We start from the raw sequence: 22,691 nt of genomic DNA on the forward strand, positions 1-22,691 counted from the left end.
GTTTCAATATTGGCCTCTCAATCACTAACAAACAAGTGATTTCATAGATGGGAGAAGGGTGAGCGCCGCCCCCCTCCTATTTCCTTTTTTTTTTTTTTGAAAGACTCTAAGCACAAGTCTATCTGTGCAGAGGTGCAGAAAGCATTAAATGAGGGGTTGCGCAGCCAAGGAGACACTAAGGACAAATGTGCGCCCCTAGCGTCTCCTTGGCAGCGGGTGCCCGGGAGAGGTGGCTGTCAACGGATGCTCAAAAAAAAAACAAAAAACCAATTCTAGTCCTTTTTGTTCCTCTGACTTAATATCGCCACAATATTAAATCGGAGGACATACTTTTCTGTACACTTTTTGGGCTGCTCAGAAATTAACGCCTGCTCTGGGCAGGCGTTAATTTCTGAGGGTAAAAATGTGCATCAGGCACATTTTTTTTAATTGGGGGAAAATAGCTAATAGCCTCACCAACGTTCATTTGCATGTGATGAGCGCTATTAGCTTCGCGGGGGGAGGTTGGACATGCGTTTTGGACGTGCTAATCCCCTTATAGAATAAGGGATTGTGGACACATGCCTAAAACCCGCGTCCAACCACAAGTTAAATAGCGCGCTCGACTGAGCACACTCAGGCCAATTCTGTAAAGTGTGTGGGAAAAGGGCAAGCAAGTGACATGAGCCCAGCCACCTCTCCTGAGCATGTGATCCTGTATTTAAATGAGGGGTCATGCTAAAAAGGAGGTGCTAGGGGCAATAGCCTGACCGCTATGGGTTTGGAAAATGGATGCTCCTAAAATTGAGCATGTGTTTTCCTCACCTGACTTGCCGGCAGTATTTTTTTATTAACCTTTTGGTTCCTCTGACTTAATATTGCTATGATATTAAGTTGGAGGGTGTTCAGAAAAGCAGTATTTTCTGCTTTTCCATACACTTTTTCCAGCTACTCAGAAATTAGCGCCTGCCCTTGTGATGAGCACTATTAGTTTTGGTGGGGGTTGGATGTGCGTTTTTGACCCGCTAAACCCCTTACAGTATAAGGGGTAATGGATGCATGTCGAAAACAAGCATCCAACAACGGGTTAAACAGTGCACTCAGCTGAATGCACCTTACAGTATTGGCCTGACTGTGTTGCATTGGCCCCCCATATATTGGCTTGTGCGTTAAAGTTGTGTGCTGAATTTTTAACGTACAGTTTTTTTTTTTAATTGAGGTTTGCATCAGTACCCAGGGTAGAAAAGTGAGAACTACAAATCCATGCATCCAAGCCACCTTAGACCACGTGAAAATGATAGGGGTTTGGGAACTCGTCAAGATGCTCACTGCTGTCAAATCCTGCTCAATTCCAAGATGGCCGCCTCTTCGGCTTCACTCCAGGGCCTGGCTTCTGCCCCAGCACTCACCTCCCACAGCCTCGCGCCCAGCCTACTCAAAATGGCCACCTGACGCTACAGATGCCCTTCCTCAAGATGGCCGCCAAGCAGGTTTTCACCACCGGCCAGCTCAGTGGACGCCCCTTCACCCGCCCCCTTTCCCTCACTTAATATGGTGGGCGGAATCGGAAGAGGCGGGGACCGGAAGCGGATGTGTAAAGGGCGGCGCGGCCCTTCCTCTTCCCTCTTTCTTTCCTCTTCTCGGCAGCGGCGGAGAGGTAACATGTGGGAGCTCCCCCCCGGGGGAAGGGAGGGGACGACCGGGTGGAGGCCTCTGCCCTTCCCGGGAGTCGGGGCTTCAGACGCTGCCGCGTGTGCCCGGCGTTATTCCGGTCCCGGGAGAGCGAGGCGTCGTATAGCGCAGCACGCGTAGTCCTGTGACACTATAAGAGGCTGTGCGCTAACCTATAATAATAGATCATAGATTATTATTACATGTTTTGTTGTATTCATTTTTTTTTCTATTCCGCTTTTCAGATTTTCCGATTACTTAGACTCCAGATACCCTCTTCCTTTATTTAAAAAAATAATAATTCCAGACATCCCCCCCCCCCGCTCTCCTGTAACGCGATGTAGTGTAAAAACGCCACCAGCCCCCGAAAAGCAGCGGTATGCCTGAAATTTATAGAAAAAAAAATAGACTAAGCAGTCGGGCTTGCCAGCTCACATCCAGGTCTCCCCAAACACGCTGGCCTGGTCCAGATGTTTTATTTTTTTTAACCCTCCCCCCATCCGGGTTGCCTGCTGGGCGTTGTAGTTCTGATCGTCCCATGAAATTATTTTTTTTTAATCCTTTAGACCATCAGAGCTGCAACTCCAGGCACGCACCATGGGGACGGGGGTAAAGCCAGGGCTGGCTCGGGCGAGTTGGGCCATCCTATAACAAATAATTAGTGGCACTCCAGCTGAGTCCTTCTATCCGGGCATGCGGTTAATCCGTTGGATGCTTGCCCAGGTGTATTTTAACTATCGTAGGCCAGAGTTGAGTTCCTGGTTTTTATTTTTCTAATATTTCTCTGCCCCCCCCCCCCCCATATAAACGTTTTGTGGTAAATTGTCTCCACCAAAGGCTTCTAAAAGTAATTTGCAAATCAATTTCCCATGGTTGCACATACTTGGCATTGTGATTTGATGGGAATCCTATGATGATCCTGCAGTAATGTGCCATCTGCTGCTCACTACTTTATCATTTCCATAGCACTGCAACAGCCTCTCAGCTTACAATCCTATCCGGGCCTTCCAAAAGCCAAACGAGAAACATTGTGAAATGAACGGATCTGGTTAACATAACATGGTTGTGATGGGGAAGAGTGAGGGTTTGAGCTTTAAAAGCAGCCCAGGGAGGTGGGCCTTGAGTGTAGTCCCAGACTATTGGGCCACATTGCAGTTTGTGGAGCAACAGAAATATGGCTGATTATGCAGTATGTGTTTTGGCAGATAGGGACCCTGCTTGAGCTCTTCTCCTCTGCCCGGCTACCAGCCTTGCCATCTGGCTGCAGTTTGTAAAGACTGGCAGGTCCAGCTCTGGGTTTACTCCTTTTCAACCTGGCAACGCCAAGGATTCAGTCTTGGTGATTTTTTGTTTTTAACCACCACCTATAGGTCTGCTGAAGTTAGAGGAACCCCACTCCCCCTTCCAGGCATACACCCCCTTCCCTCACTTCACCTTCTGCCCATGGCAATTAAAAAGCAGCAAGGTCTCTGAGAGCCAGCATATGCTCACAGGTCCTGTGGTGGTCTGGCTTCCTGTTAGTAAGGAAACCTGTGCAAGGGGTGTCACCACCACAGGGCTTGTAATTGTTCATAATTATATTGTGCTACCTCTCCCTGTCCTGGCCCCCCCCCTCCCCTCCCCCGGCCAAATGGTCAGTTGGCCACCTCAGATTAGACACAATACCATCTTCCCACCCCCCTAGAATGAGCTTTATCCATTTCTGAGATGTTTCCTGAGACAATTCTGATCCATTTCTACCATTGATGTCATGGGGGTGGGATGTTGTGTCTTCCTCAGGTGCCTGACGATGTCTGCCCATCTCCAGTGGATGATCGTTCGGAACTGTTCCAGCTTCCTGATTAAAAGGAACAAACAGGTGTACAGCACCGTAAGTCATAGTGGCTTTTGATGGCCCCGCAGCCTTTTTGGGCTGTCAGCTGAACCTGCTGCATTGCCCTCTTATTGCGGCCCCCCCGTGGATTACCTCTCTCCCAATGCTGGAATAGACCGCCGGCTAAAAGGCCCAGGCCATGATTCCCTCAGGAATCTGGCATCATTGCATGCTTCACTAGCCCCAGTAGAGGTCACCATTGCGTAATGGCTGGCACCATGTCCCCTTTGGAGACATGCATGGTGGCTACCGAGTCCGGTTGTCTTTACCGTTCGGGGATGGAAACCCGAATTGTGACTGATTTACAGCCATGTACTTCTCCCGCTAGTGGTCTCTGAGCCCATCCACCCCCTCCCAACAGATTCACAAACCAGTGTTGATTTTTTTTTTTTTTGTGTCTGTCCTCATCGCTCTCCCCTTTTCTGTTCTGTCCTTCAAAGGAACCCAACAACCTGAAGTCCCGGAACTCGTTCCGCTACAATGGACTCATCCATCGCAAGACAGTTGGTGTGGAGCCAGCCGCTGACGGCAAAGGCGTTGTCGTGATACTGAAGAAGCGGGCAGGTGGGTGGCAGGGAGAGAGTGTTAAGCAAGAGAGCGGGGACAAGGCCTCTGTAGTATAACTTTGGCTTTTCAAAGAGCAGAGAGGAAGGGTTTTGACGTGGCTCCCCAATTCCAGCGGAGATCATTGGTGGTAGTTGCGGTTGCCATGTTGGGAGACCATAGCTCAGTTCATTCAACCATTCTGAGGTGTAAGATAACTTTAAATATGAAATGGGCCTGGAGGGATGGGGAGAGTCACTTGTGCTTACCTAGCCCACTGAGTTTTTGTGAATAAGCTGTGTTGATGCTGTCACTCCCGCCACCCTGTCCCTCCCTCCTTAGGTCAGCGCAAACCGGCCACGTCCTACGAGAAAATCACCATCAACAAGAATGCCCGGGCCACCCTGAGCAGCCTGCGTCACATCATTCGAAAGAATAACTATCGCAGAGACATGCGCATGGTAAGGCTCTCCCCCCCCCCCCCCCCCCCCCCCAATAACTCATTTCTGTCTCCCTTTGCGAATAAGCCTATTTGGGTAGAAAAGTGGAACCTTCCTGCCCCCAGCGTCCCGACATGGTGGTTGTTGGAAAAGAATTCGGCTTGGCAGTGGTGTTTCCAGAGCACGCTCCCTGGCTGCCGTAAATGGCGAGGAGGGGGAGAGGAGTGATAGGTGGTAACCCTGGCTCCCTCCCTCGGGGAGCCTTATCTTTCAAGGGACGTGCGCTGCTGGGTTTTTTGTTTTTTTTTAATAATGCTGCGTGGGGTTCTGTCACTAATCAAGGCACGAGCAGGATCCCCCACCCCGGTGCTCGGGTAACTCACCTGTGCGCGTGTTTTTTTTTTTTCTTTTTTACATCTAGGCGGCTCTGCGACGTGCCAGTGCCATCCTGAGGAGCCAGAAGCCCGTCTTGGTGAAGAAGAAGCGCACGAGGGCTGCCAAGACCACCTAAACCTTACCCGTTGAATGTATTGGTAATAAAAGTGTTGTACCAGTCCATGGTCTCCGGTTGGGTTTATCCACATTTCCACAGCCCTCATTGTAGAAACTTGGGGGGGTCGCTGCCGCCTTGCGCCGTCAGAAGTGTCCCCCCCTGCTGCTTTAGCTGCTCATCCCCCTTTCCAGCTCCCCTCTGCCCGCTTTATCCTTCCGCTCTGTTCCCTTTCCCATTTGTTTTCCTCTCCCAACAGTCCCTGTTCTCTCTGGGGATGCTCATCACAGAGCCTTGGTCCTTGCCTGCTCTGCCTGTAGCCATCTGGTAGCCCTTGGGATGAGGTTGTGGGGGGTGGGGGAGGAGGTCAGACGCAAGCACTGGGTGACGAGATGGTTTTTCGGGTGTATGTGTGGAGTTAATCTTCAGCCCCCTTGGCTGCCATTCCTGGGAAGAGAGGGTGGGGAAGTAGGAATCCTGTCCAGATTTACCGGGGTGCAGTTGGCTTCGTACGGTCTCCTCCATCGTGTTTGGGGTGATGGCATTAGTTGCACCGCTCCCATCCCACATCCCGTCCCGCGGCCGGTTTTTAGGGCAGAAGTGGCCGAGTTGCTGTCGGCGCTTTGCTGTCCATTATTCTCTGTTACTAAGCAAGTGCTGAGCTCATCAACAAGTGACCGGTTGAAGAGGGGGAGAACCAGGATTAGAAATGGCAGATGTATTTTTTTCTTAATTTGCAGGACATACACACACTAATCTGTACAAGCAAAAACAGAGTGGTTTGGGGTGTGGGGGAGAAGTTTATTTTTTGATTGAAAACTAAACAGAAGTCAAACTTGGGTGTCCAGCAGTGTTACCATGTGAGTGAGGCCTGTTGGAGGCACATAATACAGGTCAAGGTTTGCCATCCCCCTTTGGAACGAGGCTTTTTTCAGGGGGGGGGGGGGAGAACCTCAAACACCCGTCTTTGAGGTACAGTTGCCAGCATACTCCCATGTTGAGGGGGCCTGGTTTTATCCTCTCCGCCGTTGCATCTCTGGACATTAAAAGTTCAGGTTTCTTTAAGGACCAGGCGGGAGACCAATCTGGAAGCTTGGCCTTCCCCCCTCATAACCCAGGAGTTTGGTATCCTGGTTTGTCAAGGTGACCAAGGTTGTAGGTTGCCCCGAGACTTAGAGCTGCTGTTATGCAGGTAAACCTCCCGCCTATTTGTGATCGCCCTGGAAATCGGAGGGGGTTGCCGGAGTTTTGGACAGGGGTGGAGATGGCCCTTTGTCTCCTGTATTTTTGCCTCCTATGGCCATAATTTGGGAGAAGAGAGGTTGGCAAACCTACAAAACTGGCCTGCTCTGATGGCCCTCTTCGGCATCTCCCCTTGTCATGGGACCAGCCAATGCCTCCAACAGCCCCCATACCTCAACTACCCTACCCTGTGGAAAGCAGACCCTCCCCTACCTGCAGGAAATGATCAAAGTTCAAAGGTTAACCCAAGAGTACAGCAAAAAGGAAGGGAGATGATCTGACGTTTTTCCCTTCTGTCAGCCTCCCCAACACGTCGCACACGCTTCTGAGGCAGCTCCATCTACCTTCTGACCTCCTCCTCAATACGTCTTGTACGTGTTTCTCTTTTGACTTTTGGTTAAGGTTGTTTCTTGGGGTCGTACTGGATGAGTCGCATGATCTCGTCGTGCTGCAGGACACCCTGGATGAACTCCCCCTCTGCGATGTTCTCTGAAGGGGTAGAGAATGAAAGGGGATATTCATGATTGACTTTTAACCTCAGGTGCTCAAGGATCTTGGAAATGTATAGATCTATTTTAAGAACCTTTAGGTACAGTTGGGTTAGGGGTTGATTGCTCTTGGCTCTCACCCTTATCATCTTTCTTGAAGTAGGCCCACAGCTTGTCTGCCCTCTTCTGTGGGGTGTTCTCATCCTCGGGGAGCTGCTTCTGCTCCTGGAGTGGGATCATCTTGAATATTGCCTGGAGGGAGGGAGTGAAAAGGCAAAGCTCAGATTCTGAGATACCTGACAGCAAAGGGTCTTGCAGACTGTTGGCCTGCCAGGCAAACAGCTGATGTCAACTGAAAGCAGTTTGAGGTAGTGGGCAACAAATGTGTGCATAGCGCTGTACATAGACTGTGATGGTAGCAAAGGCTTTCAGACCTATCTAGTCTGGTCCCCCTTTCTGCTGTAATACCACAGACCCGTGGCTCCTCCCAGATTTCCAGATTTACCCTTTGGTTCCCTATCTTGGAGATTCCTCTGTGCCTGTCTCAGGCTTTATGCCTCGTGCTCTGCTACTGCTGAGGCTCTTCTGGGTTTGACTGCTGATAGCATCATTTTAGGAGAGGAGGAGTAGCCTAGGGGGTTAGAGCAGTGTGCTAGGAACCAGGAGACCAGCGTTTAAGTCCCACTGTCGCTCCTTGTGACCTTGGGCAAGTCACTTTACCCTCCATTGCCTCAGGTACAAAACTCAGATTGTAAGCCCTCTGGGGATAGAGAAATACCTACAGTACCTGAATGTAATCTGCTTTGAAGTGGCTGAAAAAAAGTGTGAAAAGCGGAATATAAAAAAAAAATCTGTCTTCCAGCACTTTTTTGAGAAGAAACACCCTTCCTTAGCTTACGGCCGAGTGGACCTGCTTTTGAGAGCCTCATTTCATGAAGTGGGATGGCCACCTCCGCTCCTCAAGAGCCACAAACGGACCCGGTTTTCAGGACCTCCGCAATGAATGCAGGCGCTAGAGTGGCAGACACGGCCGCCACTGTATGAAAACCTCTCCGGCAGGCGCCGTGTGGTGATCCTGAGAAGTGGGTTCATTCGTGGCTCTTGAGGACCAGAGTTGGCCATTCCTGTGCATTATTTCTACCCTGGAGCTGTCTTCCCCCCCCCCCCCCCCTCTCCTCCGCAGGTCTGAGAGATCCCATGAACGTCAATCAGTAGCACAACTATTTTATATTTTTAATGCACTTTTCCCTTCACCTGAAATCCACCTCATACAAAGGAAATCAATCAGAGATTGGGGGGGGGGAGAAAAAGAAGAGAGAATCCAGGTACCTGATCCCAAGCCCACACGTAAGGACCCCCCTCTCCATCCCAATGAACTTGAACTACCCAGCAAGGAAAGGAAAAGGGAGCCTATTTTTCAAGGCTGGGGATGGCTTTGGTGGGCCTTGCATTTTGAAAGGAGCAGCATCAAGCACGGTGAAAGCCTTCCCTTGATTACAATCCCATCCTTTTGCTTGCCGCCTGCAGCCCCTCTCCAGGTCCCCTGGCGGCAGAGCAGTACGGCCGTCCTGATTTTTTACTTCTTCCAGTAAGGCAAGTTTTTTTTTGAGGAGCAGGCAGCGCAGTATCTGCCCTTTCTCTCCTTTTCACGGCTGTGTTGCTTTCTAGCTAGGAAGGGGGCGAGATCCTGTGAGATGGGTGGTAGCCCATTGGGGGCATCTTTTCAGTATGATGGTAAAAAAAAGTCTTCAGCACCTTGGATCGAGCTAACACTGTAATCTGAGGAAGAACAATTCCTAAAGAATCCACCTTGCTCCTTAAAAAAAAAAAAAAAGGTCACCGTGCTATCTTGTAAGGTGGAGGTCCGGTTTCTGGGATTCGTTAGTTTTGCAGTCATGCTCCCTTATGTCATGGACACGAGTAGCAAACTTTAAAGCCCCGGGGCCGCAGTAAACGGCCGTAGTTGAATCCCACAGCCGGGGAAGCTCGCCCTTGGTCCTGGCCATCACGCCCCCAAAGGTCCTGCAGTCAAAGCTTATGGGGGGGGGGGGGTCAGCAGCCTTCACCCCTGAAGATCCTTAAAAGGGGGAACGTACGGCCTGGGGGGGGGGGCAGCCCTGTCGTGGAAACTCCTTCCAAAGCAGGAAGCTAGGCTCTCTTTGACGTCGATGGAGGCGACTTCAGCCAGCCGGGCTTCATCCAGGTCACGGTGCTTCACTGGCAAGCCGGCTCCTTGCACCTGCAAACTCGAATCCTGCGGAGGGATACTTTGGGGGGGGGGGGGAAGCTGTAGATCATCCACAGCACAATCCCCCCTTCAGCGACAAGGGTGGTGATAAAAAAACAAAACAAAACCCTGCAGCGAGCCGGAGCAACCCCTTGGGGCGCAGCAGCTCAATGAAGCAGGCCATCTCTCCTCCAGCAGGTGGAGGCCTGAAGAGTCACCAGATGGGTCCAGGGGGGCAAGTGCCCACCCTATCCTTTCTTTTCCTCATCATGCTGAATAAAATATAAACAAAACTGGCTCAAGGAACTAAAAAACTTGCACCAAAATCAGCTGCTTCTGGCTAGGATGCCATCTGGGCTGGTCCGAGGCTGGGTTTAACCTCTTCTTACACGCGTCTTGTTCTTAAGAAAGCAGAACTGCCTAATCCCAGTGTGCAGTTGGGGGTGAGGAGGGGCTGGGCCTATCCTGAATTCTGGACGCTCCCATCTTGATTTTCTTATCCAGCTCGTATGTATGAGCTGAAATCGATCTTCAGCTTTTTACCCTATAATGTATGAAGATCTGAGATAATGTATTGAGCTAGAAAGATTCACGCAGGACTGGGGGGAAAAAAACTGGGCACCTAAAATGCCTGGCCCTGCACCAGGCCCAGGGTGAGCTGACGCTGGCCAGTAAAGGCCCTGCCCTGGGGTGCAGGGAGGAGGATGAGAGGCCAGGGGGACGGGATGTGGAGAACAGGGAAAAAAAAGGATGACTTTTTCCCTGCCGCCTGAGTTTTATAAACTATTTTGTCCGTTACTCTTGTTTTATGTACATATGACATCAAAGGGAACTCCGTCTTGCCTGGGAGCCTCTCCCATTGTTGGAGGTCACGTTCTTTACTGAGGTGTCCATTAGGGTATCTGAAGGGGGCGGGATGTCGCATGGAGGAGGGGGGATCACTTTTTTTCCCTGGGCTTCCAGTTCAGCTGGGTCCAGGGCCATGAGCTTTTTGCAACTAGCCAGGGATTTGCTTCTATTTTGTAAAATTCCCCGCCCAGCTCTCTTTTGGCCAGGAGCCATGCGGTCACAGACTGTATATGAACATAAGAACATAAGAAAATGCCATACTGGGTCAGACCAAGGGTCCATGAAGCCCAGCATCCTGTTTCCAACAGTGGCCAATCCAGGCCATAAGAACCTGGCAAGTACCCAAAAACTAAGTCTATTCCATGTAACCATTGCTAATGGCAGTGGCTATTCTCTAAGTGAACTTAATGGCAGATAATGGACTTCTCCTCCAAGAACTTATCCAATCCTTTTTTAAACACAGCTACACTAATTGCACTAATCACATCCTCTGGCAACAAATTCCAGAGTTTAATTGTGCGTTGAGTAAAAAAGAACTTTCTCCAATTAGTTTTAAATGTGCCCCATGCTAACTTCATGGAGTGCCCCCTAGTCTTTCTACTATCCGAGAGAGTAAATAACCGATTCACATCTACCCGTTCTAGACCTCTCATGATTTTAAACACCTCTGTCATATCCCCCCTCAGCCGTCTTTTCTCCAAGCTGAAAAGTCCTAACCTCTTCAGCCTTTCCTCATAGGGGAGCTGTTCCATTCCCTTTATCATTTTGGTAGCCCTTCTCTGTACCTTCTCCATCGCAATTATATCTTTTTTGAGATGCGGCGACCAGAATTGTACACAGTATTCAAGGTGCGGTCTCACCATGGAGCAATACAGAGGCATTATGACATTTTCCGTTTTATTCATCATTCCTTTTCTAATAATTCCCAATATTCTGTTTGCTTTTTTGACTGCCGCAGCACAATGCACCGACGATTTCAATGTGTTATCCACTATGACGCCTAGATCTCTTTCTTGGGTTGTAGCACCTAATATGGAACCCAACATTGTGTAATTATAGCAAGGGTTATTTTTCCCTATATGCATCACCTTGCACTTATCCACATTAAATTTCATCTGCCATTTGGATGTCCAATTTTCCAGTCTCACAAGGTCTTCCTGCAATTTATCACAATCTGCTTGTGATTTAACTACTCTGAACAATTTTGTGTCATCTGCAAATTTGATTATCTCACTCGTCATATTTCTTTCCAGATCATTTATAAATATATTGAAAAGCACGGGTCCCAATACAGATCCCTGAGGCACTCCACTGTCCACTCCCTTCCACTGAGAAAATTGCCCATATGCAGCCAACCCCTCCCCTCCAGGGATTGTAATCGCTGCCTGTGTAGCATCCCCAGGTCCCTTCTGCTGGCAATGCATAGCACTGCAACTGAGCCTGCCCACTGGAGGTTTGTAAGAGCAGGTTGGGCATAGGTACAGGAAAAGAACTAGCTGACGACCTGAGGTGCCTTCCAGCCCTTCCACTCTTACCTTTCTATGATTCAAGATGAGATCCCCTTCTAGCTCCATCTTTCAATGACTGCAGGGGTGGCCAACTCCAGTCTTCAGGGATCCACAAACCTGCTTTTCAAGATGTGCACCATGAACATGCATGAGATAGATTTACATGCACTTCCTCTATTGTATGCAAATCTGTCTCATGCATGCATATTCATGGTGGATATCCTGGAACCCAGGCCTGTTTGTGGCTCTTGAGGACCAGAGTTGGCCATCTGTGCTCTAAATGATCCCTTCAGGTCCTCTCCATTGCTATCTTCCTATGATTTTAAATGAGCTCTTGAAATCCATGCCAACTCTATCATTCTATGATTCCAGATGACCTTGAGGTCCTCTTCCAGCCCCTATCTTTTTTTCTGATTGTTGATTACTACTTGAGATCCCTTCCAGTCTCATGTTTCTAAGAGACCTTCTGAGGTCCCTTCCATCGCCATCTTTCTATGACCTTTTGAGTTCCACCAACTACATCTTTCTCTGATTTTAGATGACCTTTTTAAAATCTCCTTCCAGCCCTATCTTAGAAGACTATTCCGCTCCTTTCCAGCCCCATCCTATGTCTTTAAATCAGTGATGGCGAACTCCAGTTCTCGAGTGTCACAAACAGGCCAGGTTTTGAGGATATCCACAGTGAATATGCATGAGAAAGATTTGCATGCACTGCCTCCATTGTATGCAGATCTATCTCATGCATATTTATCAAGGATATCCTGAAAACCTGGCCTGTTTGTGGCACTCGGGGACTGGAGTTCGCCATCACTGCTCTAGCTGATCTGTTGAGGTCCCTTCCCTCACTATCTTCCTCTGATTCCAGATGCCATCCTGGGGTCCCTTCCAGCCCTGCCTCCTAGTCTGCCTAGTTCTGCACCACTCAGTGAGGACTCACAGTGATGATCTCCAGGACTTCATTCTTGCTCACTTCGCCGTTCCGATCCACGTCAAAGAGGGAGAAGGCCCACTCCAGCTTCAGGCTGGTCTTCCCTGAGGAGGTGAGGTGCAGGGCGATGATGTACTCCCGGAAGTCCAGTGTCCCATCGTCATTGGTATCAAAGCTGCGGAAGACGTGGCGGGCGTAGGCCTTGGGGTCAGAGTTGGGGAAAAAGTTGGTGTAGATCTTCTCAAAGTCCCTCTGGGTGATCTTGCCATTGGGACATTGCTTTTTGAAGCTCTCATACCACTTGAACAGCTCCTCTTCCGAGTAGTGGGTGTGCATCTTCAGGTCCTCCAACACCTCCTTGGACAGAGCCCCGCTTTTACTGTTCCCCATGGCAAAAACGTCCCTGCTTTCTTTTCTTTCAGTTTTCTCTCTCACGTCTGCCTTTTCTTTCCCTCTCTTCTTGTTTCAGGATCTCTTTGCCACCTCTGTCTCCACTGTTGTCACAACTACAGCCTTGGAGAAATGGAGCTGCAGGTGATCACGCTTTCTCTTATAGACTCCAGCGTGTGGAGTGACATTGGAGAGAACAGCAGAGACGCCGTCTCAATCCCTAGCAGCTATTCTCGCTACGCTCCTTGCTCCCCTCCCTTCTCTCCCCTCCGATCCTCACGTGGCTTAGAGATCCTTTTATCTCTGTTAGAGGACATCTTTTAGCTGGCAGTGCCCTTGCACACGGTCACTACGTTGCCCCTGTTGGGCGTAGCTCCTGCTTTCCCCTCTCAGATTCAAAGCAACTTTATCGGCCTGACAATTTGTACACCTGTTGCCGCAGTGGTGCATGAAGTTGTCAAAAGCAAAAGGTGAGAAAATAAAATTACAGGGTACCAAAGGGGGGAGTGTAAGAAGGACCCTTCCTGGCTTTCTTTATGTATTAGTTCTGTGTATTCATGGATCACATCTCCTACCTGTGACTCAAAATGACAAGGTGGATGTGAGCAAATGAAATCACAATCCCATCAGATCAAATAGAAATACATCACAATAAAAATTGCATCCTGGGGCACCCATGCGTATAAGCAGTAGGCCTTGGTGGAGATGGAGAAGGTGGGTGAGACTTGTACCGTAAACACCAGTTTTGTTGGGTGAAGAGCAGACGTACCCCTGAGTCCTTGCTTTCTCTCTCCCCTCCTGCTGCTGCTGTCTAGGGCTGGTTAATCTTAGATCTCATGGGCTGGTTGTACTAAGATCTGCTAAGGAGCTTTGACTGGGATTATAAGAGAGGACAGGTTCCCCCCCCCCCCCCCACCTCATCCTGGTCTAGTCCTGGCTGTACCCTCCCCCGTTATCTCTCCCTGCATGCAACAGGGGTAAAATCCAGGACTGGATCAGCCTCTCTGGTTCGACCTGGGTGAGGTTGCTGTCCCATGCAAAGCTGGAAAGCTGCTCATCCCTGCCAGCCTCCAATGGAGTCTCCGGAAGACTCTCCACTAATAGTAGCCAGAGCTGGGGCATGAAGCCAGCTGAATGAGATCACCTGTTAAGGGTTTTTGGGGGGGGGGGGTTGGTGGGACAGAGGCTGTAACCTAAAGATCTGCATCCTAACATAGGGAGCCAACATGGCCAAGCACAGATAGTCCACCTGTGATCAACATGCCGAAACATGATTCATCTCTCATCCATGGGATCGACACACAGTTAATCGCTTGCAGAGAGACAACATGCCTGAACAAGGGCCGGGCAGTCATGGAGTTAGCATACTATGGTTTTACCACTGATAAAATTCTTTCATAAGCAACATGCTTTGCACCTTTTGCCCTCACTGATTATACCTGCTGTATGTTCTCTATGCATGCTTTCATGGATTCCTGTTTTAACACAGGGCCGCCAGAGTCTCGTGTGATAGCGGACCTCCAGCCAGGAAACGCCAACCAGGTGTGAGATGGCTGCTGCTTGCCACATTGCAGAGCTTGCATGCTCGGCTCACCAACCAGGCCTGTGGCTCCGCAAACAAGCTGCGAAAAAATTCTCCCGTCCCCACCCCTGGGCTAGATCTCAGCCCGGCTCTCCATATCTTCCTCGGACCACAAAACCTTTCATGCGAATGCTTCAATCCACAAGCCCTCTTGATGCGGAGATAGCCATCTTGTCTGCTGGTGATATCACTGATGACCCGCTGTCTCACTTCAGTTATCAGCCCAACAAGTGAACTATTATTTTAGCATGTATATTGCTATTTATTGTATTATTTTCATGTGCTGTGAACTACTTTGGGTTGGACTATGTCCAAGGAAGACATAAGAACATAAGAAATAGCCATGCTGGGTCAGACCAAGGGTCCATCAAGCCCAGCATCCTGTTTCCAACAGAGGCCAAACCAGGCCACAAGAACCTGGCAAGTACCCAAACACTAAGAAGATCCCATGCTACTGACGCAATTAATAGCAGTGGCTATTCCCTAAGTAAACTTGATTAATAGCAGTTAATGGACTTCTCCTCCAAGAACTTATCCAAACCTTTTTTGAGCCCAGCTATACTAACTGCACTAACCACATCCTCTGGCAACAAATTCCAGAGCTTTATTGTGTGTTGAGTGAAAAAGAATTTTCTCCGATTAGTCTTAAATGTGCTACTTGCTAACTTCATGGAATGCCCCTAGTCCTTCTATTATTCGAAGTGTAAATAACTGATTCACATCTACTTGTTCAAGACCTCTCATGATCTTAAAGACCTCTATCCTATCCCCCCTCAGCCGTCTCTTCTCCAAGCTGAAAAGTCCTAACCTCTTTAGTCTTTCCTCATAGGGGAGCTGTTCCATTCCCCTTATCATTTTGGTAGCCCTTCTCTGTACCTTCTCCATCGCAATTATGTCTTTTTTGAGATGCGGCAACCAGAATTGTACACAGTATTCAAAGTGCGGTCTCACCATGGAGCGATATAGAAGCATTATGACATTTTCCGTTTTATTCCCCATTCCCTTCTTAATAATTCCCAACATTCTGTTTACTTTCATGACTGCTGCAGCACACTGAACCGACGATTTTAAAGTATTATCCACTATGATGCCTAGATCTTTTTCCTGGGTGTTAGCTCCTAATATGAAACCTAACATCGTGTAACTACAGCAAGGGTTATTTTTCCCTATATGCAACACCTTGCACTTGTCCACATTAAATTTCATCTGCCATTTGGATGCCCAATCTTCCAGTCTCGCAAGGTCCTCCTGTAATGTATCACAATCCGCTTGTGATTTAACTACTCTGAATAATTTCATATGTAATATAACCACCATAGTGTGTTTCTGCTGGCACTTGGAGGTAAACCGTTCTTGAGCTCCCTCCTGTGGCCGATAGCGGAGGATGCAGCTCATTCCAGGATGCAGGATGCAGCTCACTCCAGCCACTGCTCGTGCATCCATTTGCACAGGTGGGTCTAGGCTTGCAACACCTCTCTGTAAGGCTTTTGTGTTTCTCTGCGCACGTGTTTGCGAGCGCGCTCTTGGGCGTGCGCTGAGGTGCTTGTGCATCTCTTGCCAGGAGTCTTAACTTGGCGGGCTCCACGCTGGTGTCCCTCGTACTTCCCTGCACACGTGTGGCTCACGCGGTTGCTGTCTTCTCTCCCCCCCCCCCCCATAGTGTGCGTGCCGGGGTTTGCCTGCGTCTGTGCGCACTGGCGCGTTCAGATGTGTGTTTTGTACCTGCGCATTTGCTGCGGGCCAGAGAGGGAACCCTGCGATGAGAGGGCTAGTGCAGCCCCTTAATGGGCAGGGAGAGGAACTTGCTAATCTACTTCCTTATCATTTTCATCTCTGAGGCAGACCGATTGTAATGGGAGGTGGGGTGGACTGGGGGGGGGGGGGAGACCTTTTAAAAGGGAGGAAGCAAAACATACAGAACATAGAAGATGCAGATAAGACAGAGGCGGCAAGTGCAACCCTGAGTCAGGCAGGCAGAGTGAGTGAGAGACTGAGGAAGGGAAAGAGAACGCATTGGTGAAGAACAGAGGGGAAAAAAGAAGAAAAAAGGGAAAAAAAAACAAGAAGAGAAGAATTAGAAAGGAAACAGGTAAAAAAAAAAAAGAAGGAATCAGGAGAGGACAGAGAAAGAAATAGAAAAAAAACAAGAGAAAGAGAAGGAAATAGAAAAGAGCAATGAAAAGTGAATAGACTAAAAAAAAAAAAAAGACAAGGGAGAAAGAAGAAAGCAGACAGAGAAGGAGAGCTGCCTAAAGGAGGTGGAGAGAGAGCAAGACACTGGCAAGGGAACGGGATGATGAAAGGAGGATTGAGCCATTGGTGAGCCAGGCTGGAAGAGTGAACATAGGAGCGGAAACGCCCGTGGAGAGAAGGAGAGAAGAAACGGGCAGAAAGGGGCGAGACCTCAGCGCAGGCGAGGACACCGAGAGTCAGCAAACCCTCAACAAGACTCCCACGAGCCCGAGGAGACATTGTCTCGTAGGCACGTCCGGCGCAAGGTAAGAGCAGAAGCGCTATTCCTGTACCATGTGCTGGAGATGACATTGAGGCAAGCCCCTGGTCACAGTACTTCAGCCCCCTTTATCAACGTGGCCCTGTGTTTCCACTGGGCATGGTATGGGAGCGAAGGTCCCCATTCTGCAGCTATGTATGACAAGGCAAAGTAGAGAGTGCCACGGCGTGGACCCGTTGCTGGCAACACAGATCCCTCTGAGGCCTGGCACAGGTCATAGGAAGATGGGGGACTGGATGGGACCTTGAGGATACATCTAGAATCAGGGAAAGATGGGGCTGGAGGGGATCTCAAGTGGTCACCTAGAATCAGAAAAAGAGCTGGAAAGGACCTCGGGAGCGCATTTAGTATCATAGAACCAAAGGACTGGAAGGGATCTTAAGAAAGGTCATCTAGAATCAGAGAAAGATGGGGCCGGAAAAGATCTGGGGCTGGGAGGGCTCTGTAGGGGGGGGGGGTCACCTGGAATCGGAGAAAGATGGGGCTGGGAGGGACCTCCATGGATCATCTAGATTGGTTGAGAAATGGTGCTCGGAGAGCACTTCAGGAGTTCATAGAAGGCGGGAGGAGAGGGGGCAAGCATTGTGGTCCCTGTGATTCCTAAGGGTCAGATGTTTTTGGGGGGGGGTTTCCCCATCAGAGAACCAGTGTAGAAGCACAGGAGGAGGGCCCTCAGCGATCCCATCTCCCTTCAGTCACGTACTATCCTCTCTCCTCTTGCCACACGTCTGTGCCCCTCTTCCCCGGCTTCTGCTATCCAGGCTCCTCTCTTCTCCCTTGCATCCAGCTTTCTTGCCTCACTTTCTCACCAAGTTGTCCTCTTTCCTCCTCAGGTTCCTTTCTTCCACCCACTCCCACCCAGAGTTCTTTCCTCCTTCCTCCCTTGTCTTTCACACGTACGTCTCTGCCCCCGGGGCAGTGAGGTATGCCAGGGACACTGAGTGATTGTTCTTGGTTCCCCCCCCCCCCCCGTGTTTGCTTCTTCCTCTGGTCATTGCCACTGGTGGAGATGTGAAAGATCAGGTTCCCCACTGCTGCCACCACGAGCAAGGTGAGTACGAGCAGGCTGCTACTTCTGCTCGGAGGGAAGGGAAGAGCAGGTGCCACTAAGCAGCCCATCGGATGGCAACGCCAGCTCACTCTTTGTTTTTTTTGTTTCCCCTTGGCCTGAACTTCCTGCAGCCATAGGGATTACTAACCCCGTAATGCACCTTTGGGGGATGGAAACTCAGAAGCTTCCTGAGGGTCACCAAGGAGGGTTCTGGAAAGAAAACGGGATTGGAGTTAGGTAGCATCTCGGGCGCTTCACTGCCACAGCCAACGGCTGATCCGTCAGCGCTGGCCCATTTTCACAAAGAGGAGCAGTATTCTCACATGGTCCCACTGCCGCACCAAAGCTGTCCTCCAGCCTCCTGCTGAAACTATCAGAAAAGGCCCAGACTGTCCATGTTTAATTAGGTGGAGAGTCACATGCGGCACTGAGCCTTTCTTGATGAGATCAGTAGACAGCAGGGGACAGCCTCGGATTACTGGGGGGGGGGGGGGGGTCGGTAATAAAGCATTTTAGAAACGCAAGGGGATGGGCCCGACTAAAATGCCCCATGGACCATATGTAGCCTGAGGGCTGTCGTTTGCCCACCTCTGATATAAGGTCATAGAAAAAATGGGACTGGAAGCATCTAGAATCATGGACAATGGGATTGGAAGGGATCTCAGTAAAGCATCCAGCATCAAAGAGAGATGATGCTGAAATGGACCACAAGAACTCATCTAGAATCAGAGAAAGATGAGACTGGGAGGGACCTCAAAGAGACCACCTAAATTCAGAGAAGGCTCAGGGTTGGACGGGACCTCCATGGGTCATCGAATCAGAAAGATATGGTGCTGGGAGGGACTGCAGGAGGTCACCCTCTGACTCTAGACAGGATCCTCTGTGCCCACTCCCTCCCAGACAGGCATGGGTTAATCCTCCTAGAAGACCTTCTATACCCTTGCTGGTCAGTTTGTTCCACTTCTTGTCTGGCACTCAACTGTTCCACATTTAGAAGGACAATCCCATGTTTTCCCCTTGGGTTAATGGGACTCTCCAACCTGCAGGGCGTTATGAAGGTCAGATATGATATATAAGCACTTTTCCGGGTGTCAAGATTTTTGTACAGCGTACAGCGCATGTTGCTAAGTTTGAAAGATACTTGTTGTCTGACGTCATTTTGAATATTTTAGTAGTACAATCGTCAAAAACGTATACAAGAGTACTTGTTAATCTACCTTCTAGAACTACCAGACCCAGAATGCAGTTCATTTACTGCACTACCATAACAGCAGTTAGAATGCTGGGGGAGGTGTTTAACAGATCTTCCAATACACTGAAACTGCTGGTTTGGTACCACAGGCAAGCCCTTATAGACGCTACATGGGAGAGCAATGCTAGAATAACTGGTGTTAAAACGGGAGTTCTGAAGAAGACACGATGGTCAGCTGTGTCCAGTAGGTTGGAGAGTCCCATTAACCCAAGGGGAAAACATGGGATTGTCCTTCTAAATGTGGAACAGTTGAGTGCAGTATAACAAATGGAGCAGCAATGCCCAAGGATACTGCAGGGCGTTATGAAGGTCCCATATGATATATAAGCACTTTTCCGGATCTCAAGATTTTTGTACAGCGTACAGCACACATTGTTAAGTTTGAAAGATACTTGTTGTCTGACATAATTTTGAATATTTTAGTTCTATAAGGTAGCCATCTCACAAACGTTTCTAAAGCCCCCAGATGGAGGCTCACATTCCTTGTGAATAAGGTAACCAATTGCAGGTCGTTAAGGGTAGACCATGCTGATCTCTCTTTTACCCCCATAGTTTCCTACTTTTCTCAGAGTGTCTGTAATTACAGACCCATAGATTCCACAGTTGAGAAAAGCAGGCCTGGCTGGGTCATTCCTGGATGACATGGAGCCAGTTGGCAACCCCTACCTCTGAAGCCTGTAGGTTGGATCATGAATTAGGTGATTTCCAATGGTCACTTGCCTCTCTCTCTGTTAGCAGGAGATCTCCACCATGGCCCAACCTCCGGTCACACTCACGGCACTGACAGCATTGCCGCACGGTGAGGCGACGGCGGACGTGCCCAGCGAGGACGTGGCGATCCGAAGATGGGCCAACCCCCACCTGGTCAACACTGTCACCGGAGGCCTGGAGCACTCCTGCCACAGCTGCCTGCTGGCTTTTGGACTGGTCACCACGCTGATCGGGGTGGTCACGACCAGCGTGGCCTACGTCCGTGACTCCCACGGCTCGGTCATCGCCACCCTGGGGCTGATCCTGCTAGCTTCCGGCCTGGCTGCCTCGGCCTCCAGCTGCCTGTGGAGCTGCTGCAGGAAGACGCGCAGGGGTAGGAAGGAGAGCTTCTCCATGCTGGTGTGCGAGCAGCAGGAGAAAAAGATGACAGTGTAAGGCGAGCTGAGTCCCTATAAGAGCGATGTAGCCATCCAATCCAGATTCTTCTCCTCCTCCTGGGGGAATCACATCCAGCATAGACCTTTTGAGATACTGGGATGGGGATGGCAAGGCATAGTGTTGGCTCGTAGAGCATGCCTGAAAGGGGATTGGAGAGGGATAGGGGATGATTTTTTCCCCTAGACCATGGATGCTGCTGGGGCAGTAGAGGGCTGTTGATGGGACTGTAAGAGCTAGGGTGGGATGGTGGGGTTGGTTTTTTTTGTTTTATTTTCCTGCGCTATTCACTGTCTGTAGCTTGCTTTTTTTTCTGATATTTTTGGACCGAATCCTGTAACTTCTAGCACTCTTGTAATAAAAGCGATGGAAACAGTGAACGTTGTATTTAATTCTGCAAAACAAAGGGGGCAAATTGCAGTCAAGGTTTTGGGCGCACACACAGGGTCCTTTGGGCCTGGAACCCGAAAGGGAGAGCTGTCCACGGCCGTTCCCGCAGAGGGGAGCCAAATGTTTGCGGCTGGGGGTTGCAGGGGAACGTCCTCCTGGGATGGGGGGGGGGGGGGGGACTGCAGAGGAGAACCGGCGGGGATTTAGAGGAAGATGCACGTGAGGGCGGTCCTGGTTTTTTATCCCAGTCTGTCAATGTGGGCCCAATGAGAACTGGCTACGGAGGAGGTCGTGCATGATGGCTCCCTGATGAGAGAGAGATGGGAAAGAGTTAAGGGGGAGGCATGATGGCTTCCTGATGAGAGGTGGCTAGGAAGGAGGCCGTGCATGATGGCTCCCTGGTGAGCGACAGATGGGAAAGAGTTAAGGGGAAGGCATGATGGCTTCCTGATGAGAGCTGGCTAGGAAGGAGGCCGTGCATGATGGCTCCCTGGTGAGAGACAGATGGGAAGGGGGAGGGGGCGAAGCCAGACATGATGGCTTCCTGATGAGAGCTAGACAGAAGCAGGTAAGTAATGAGTTCATGCAGGGGAGGACTGAAAAATGTATACATAAAATGTGATGGATGTTTCCAGTAGTTTCTCCCCGTCTGGCTCTCTGTCTCTGGGCGATGCTCTCTCCCACTCTTTTTAACCCTCTCTTTCTCTCAGCTTGATGATCTCTTTGTCATCACCACTCCCACTCCATCTCATTCTCGCAACCTGTATGTCTCTCTTTGTCTCATTCACTTCCTTGGCTTTCTCCCCGTCTGTCTCTTTCGCACTTACCAAGCTCTTTCTCCTCCACCTGTCTCTCTCTCTCTCACGATCACCTGGCTCTACGGTTTTTCCCGAGTCCGTTCTCTGTTTCCCCCCCTTCTCTGTCTTTCCCAGTGCTCTCACTGTCGCTCTCTTACTCTCCTTCCTTTTTTTTTTTGCAAGTTTTTATTTATGCATGAAAGGCATAACAGACAGAATAGCATGATATCCAGATTAGAACAGGTAAAAAATACAAGCTGAAATTGTGATCAATAAAACAGTCATAAACAACCAATGTCTCGTCTCATTTGATGCCGGATTTCATTATCATACTCAGTCGCAAACAATAGCCTCTCAATGTTTTTCCCCCCTAACCATCACCCCTCCCTCTAGTTCCCTACCCCCTCTCCCCCCTCCCCCCCCCCACAATTCCCTTATGCAATCTCCATAGACGAGTAAAACGAAGACCAGCCTACTGTTGCAACCATGCCAGGTAAGGTGCCCACACATCTTGAAATTTAACCACCCTATCATGCCGAAGTGCGGTTAGGTAGCCCATCTGGTAGATCTTTGCCAATCGTGACTGGACCTGCGACAATGTAGGAGCAACATCAGATTTCCATCGGAACGCTATTTCACTTCTAGCAGCAATATATATCTGTATTAGCAACGTGGTATGCTTGTCACTGAGAGCCCCGTGCACCAGGCTTAAGAGACACCCCTTGGGGTCCAGTCGAATCGAAACTCCCAGAACCTTGGTGGCAAACCCCGCAATTATAGCCCAAAAAGCTTGTATCTTAGGACAACCCCACCACATGTGATAGAAGGTTCCCTTACCACCGCATAATCTCCAGCAAGTACCACTGACTTGGGAGTTCATACGGTGCAATTTATCCGGGGACAAGTACCATCGATACATTAATTTATATCCGTTTTCCTTGATGTTTGCGGATATAGAGCTCCGACCCACTAGCATATGACAACGATCCCACTCGTGATCCTCTATTGCTTGACCCAAATTGGATTCCCACTGTAATTGGTAGGACCCTTTGGTTTTATCCGCACTATTTAGGAGTAAGTAGATCCGAGATATCGGTTTAGGTAAAGGGCTGCGCTGGTCACAAAAGGATTCAAATAGGGATTTACCTCTGGAAAGCTCCCCTGGCGCCCCTTCCGACCTTAAAAAGTGGATAATTTGCAGGTATGCATACCAATCCCTTCGCGCTCCCCCGTACTTTTCCTGGATCTCCGCCAATCCCAACTCAGTAGACCCCTGGAACATTTGTCCAGCCTTCGTTAGCCCCATGCAGGTCCATCTATCTGAAAAAGCTTT

At 49.6% G+C, this 22,691-nt stretch overlaps 3 protein-coding genes across 4 annotated transcripts; 2 read left to right on the top strand and 1 right to left on the bottom strand.

Moving 5' to 3' along the window:
* The first annotated feature begins 1,506 nt into the window (after window positions 1-1,506).
* Window positions 1,507-5,062, top strand: RPL28 (ribosomal protein L28). Its single transcript, XM_029585444.1, has 5 exons — window positions 1,507-1,636; window positions 3,430-3,520; window positions 3,964-4,087; window positions 4,409-4,527; window positions 4,928-5,062. Exons 2-5 carry the CDS (start codon window positions 3,440-3,442, stop codon window positions 5,015-5,017), a joined length of 414 nt encoding a protein of 137 aa, XP_029441304.1. The 5' UTR covers window positions 1,507-1,636; window positions 3,430-3,439; the 3' UTR covers window positions 5,018-5,062.
* A 1,562-nt stretch (window positions 5,063-6,624) lies between these two features.
* On the bottom strand, window positions 6,625-12,628 carry LOC115080830 (visinin-like). Its single transcript, XM_029585272.1, has 3 exons — window positions 12,248-12,628; window positions 6,867-6,978; window positions 6,625-6,727 (listed from the first exon to the last, which is right to left on the bottom strand). Exons 1-3 carry the CDS (start codon window positions 12,626-12,628, stop codon window positions 6,636-6,638), a joined length of 585 nt encoding a protein of 194 aa, XP_029441132.1. The 3' UTR covers window positions 6,625-6,635.
* A 3,509-nt stretch (window positions 12,629-16,137) lies between these two features.
* LOC115081119 (transmembrane protein 100-like) lies at window positions 16,138-20,548 on the top strand. Of its 2 annotated transcripts, none has more exons than XM_029585630.1 (2): window positions 16,138-16,708; window positions 19,761-20,548. In XM_029585630.1, exon 2 carries the CDS (start codon window positions 19,776-19,778, stop codon window positions 20,169-20,171), a length of 396 nt encoding a protein of 131 aa, XP_029441490.1. In that variant the 5' UTR covers window positions 16,138-16,708; window positions 19,761-19,775; the 3' UTR covers window positions 20,172-20,548. The 2 variants fall into 2 exon arrangements, with proteins under 2 accessions (XP_029441490.1, XP_029441491.1); XM_029585631.1 differs by having other exon boundaries at window positions 19,764-20,548.
* The last annotated feature ends 2,143 nt before the right edge of the window (window positions 20,549-22,691 follow it).

The sequence above is a fragment of the Rhinatrema bivittatum genome, chromosome 19 (assembly GCF_901001135.1).
Source record: "Rhinatrema bivittatum chromosome 19, aRhiBiv1.1, whole genome shotgun sequence".
NCBI classification, from domain to species: Eukaryota; Metazoa; Chordata; class Amphibia; order Gymnophiona; family Rhinatrematidae; genus Rhinatrema; species Rhinatrema bivittatum.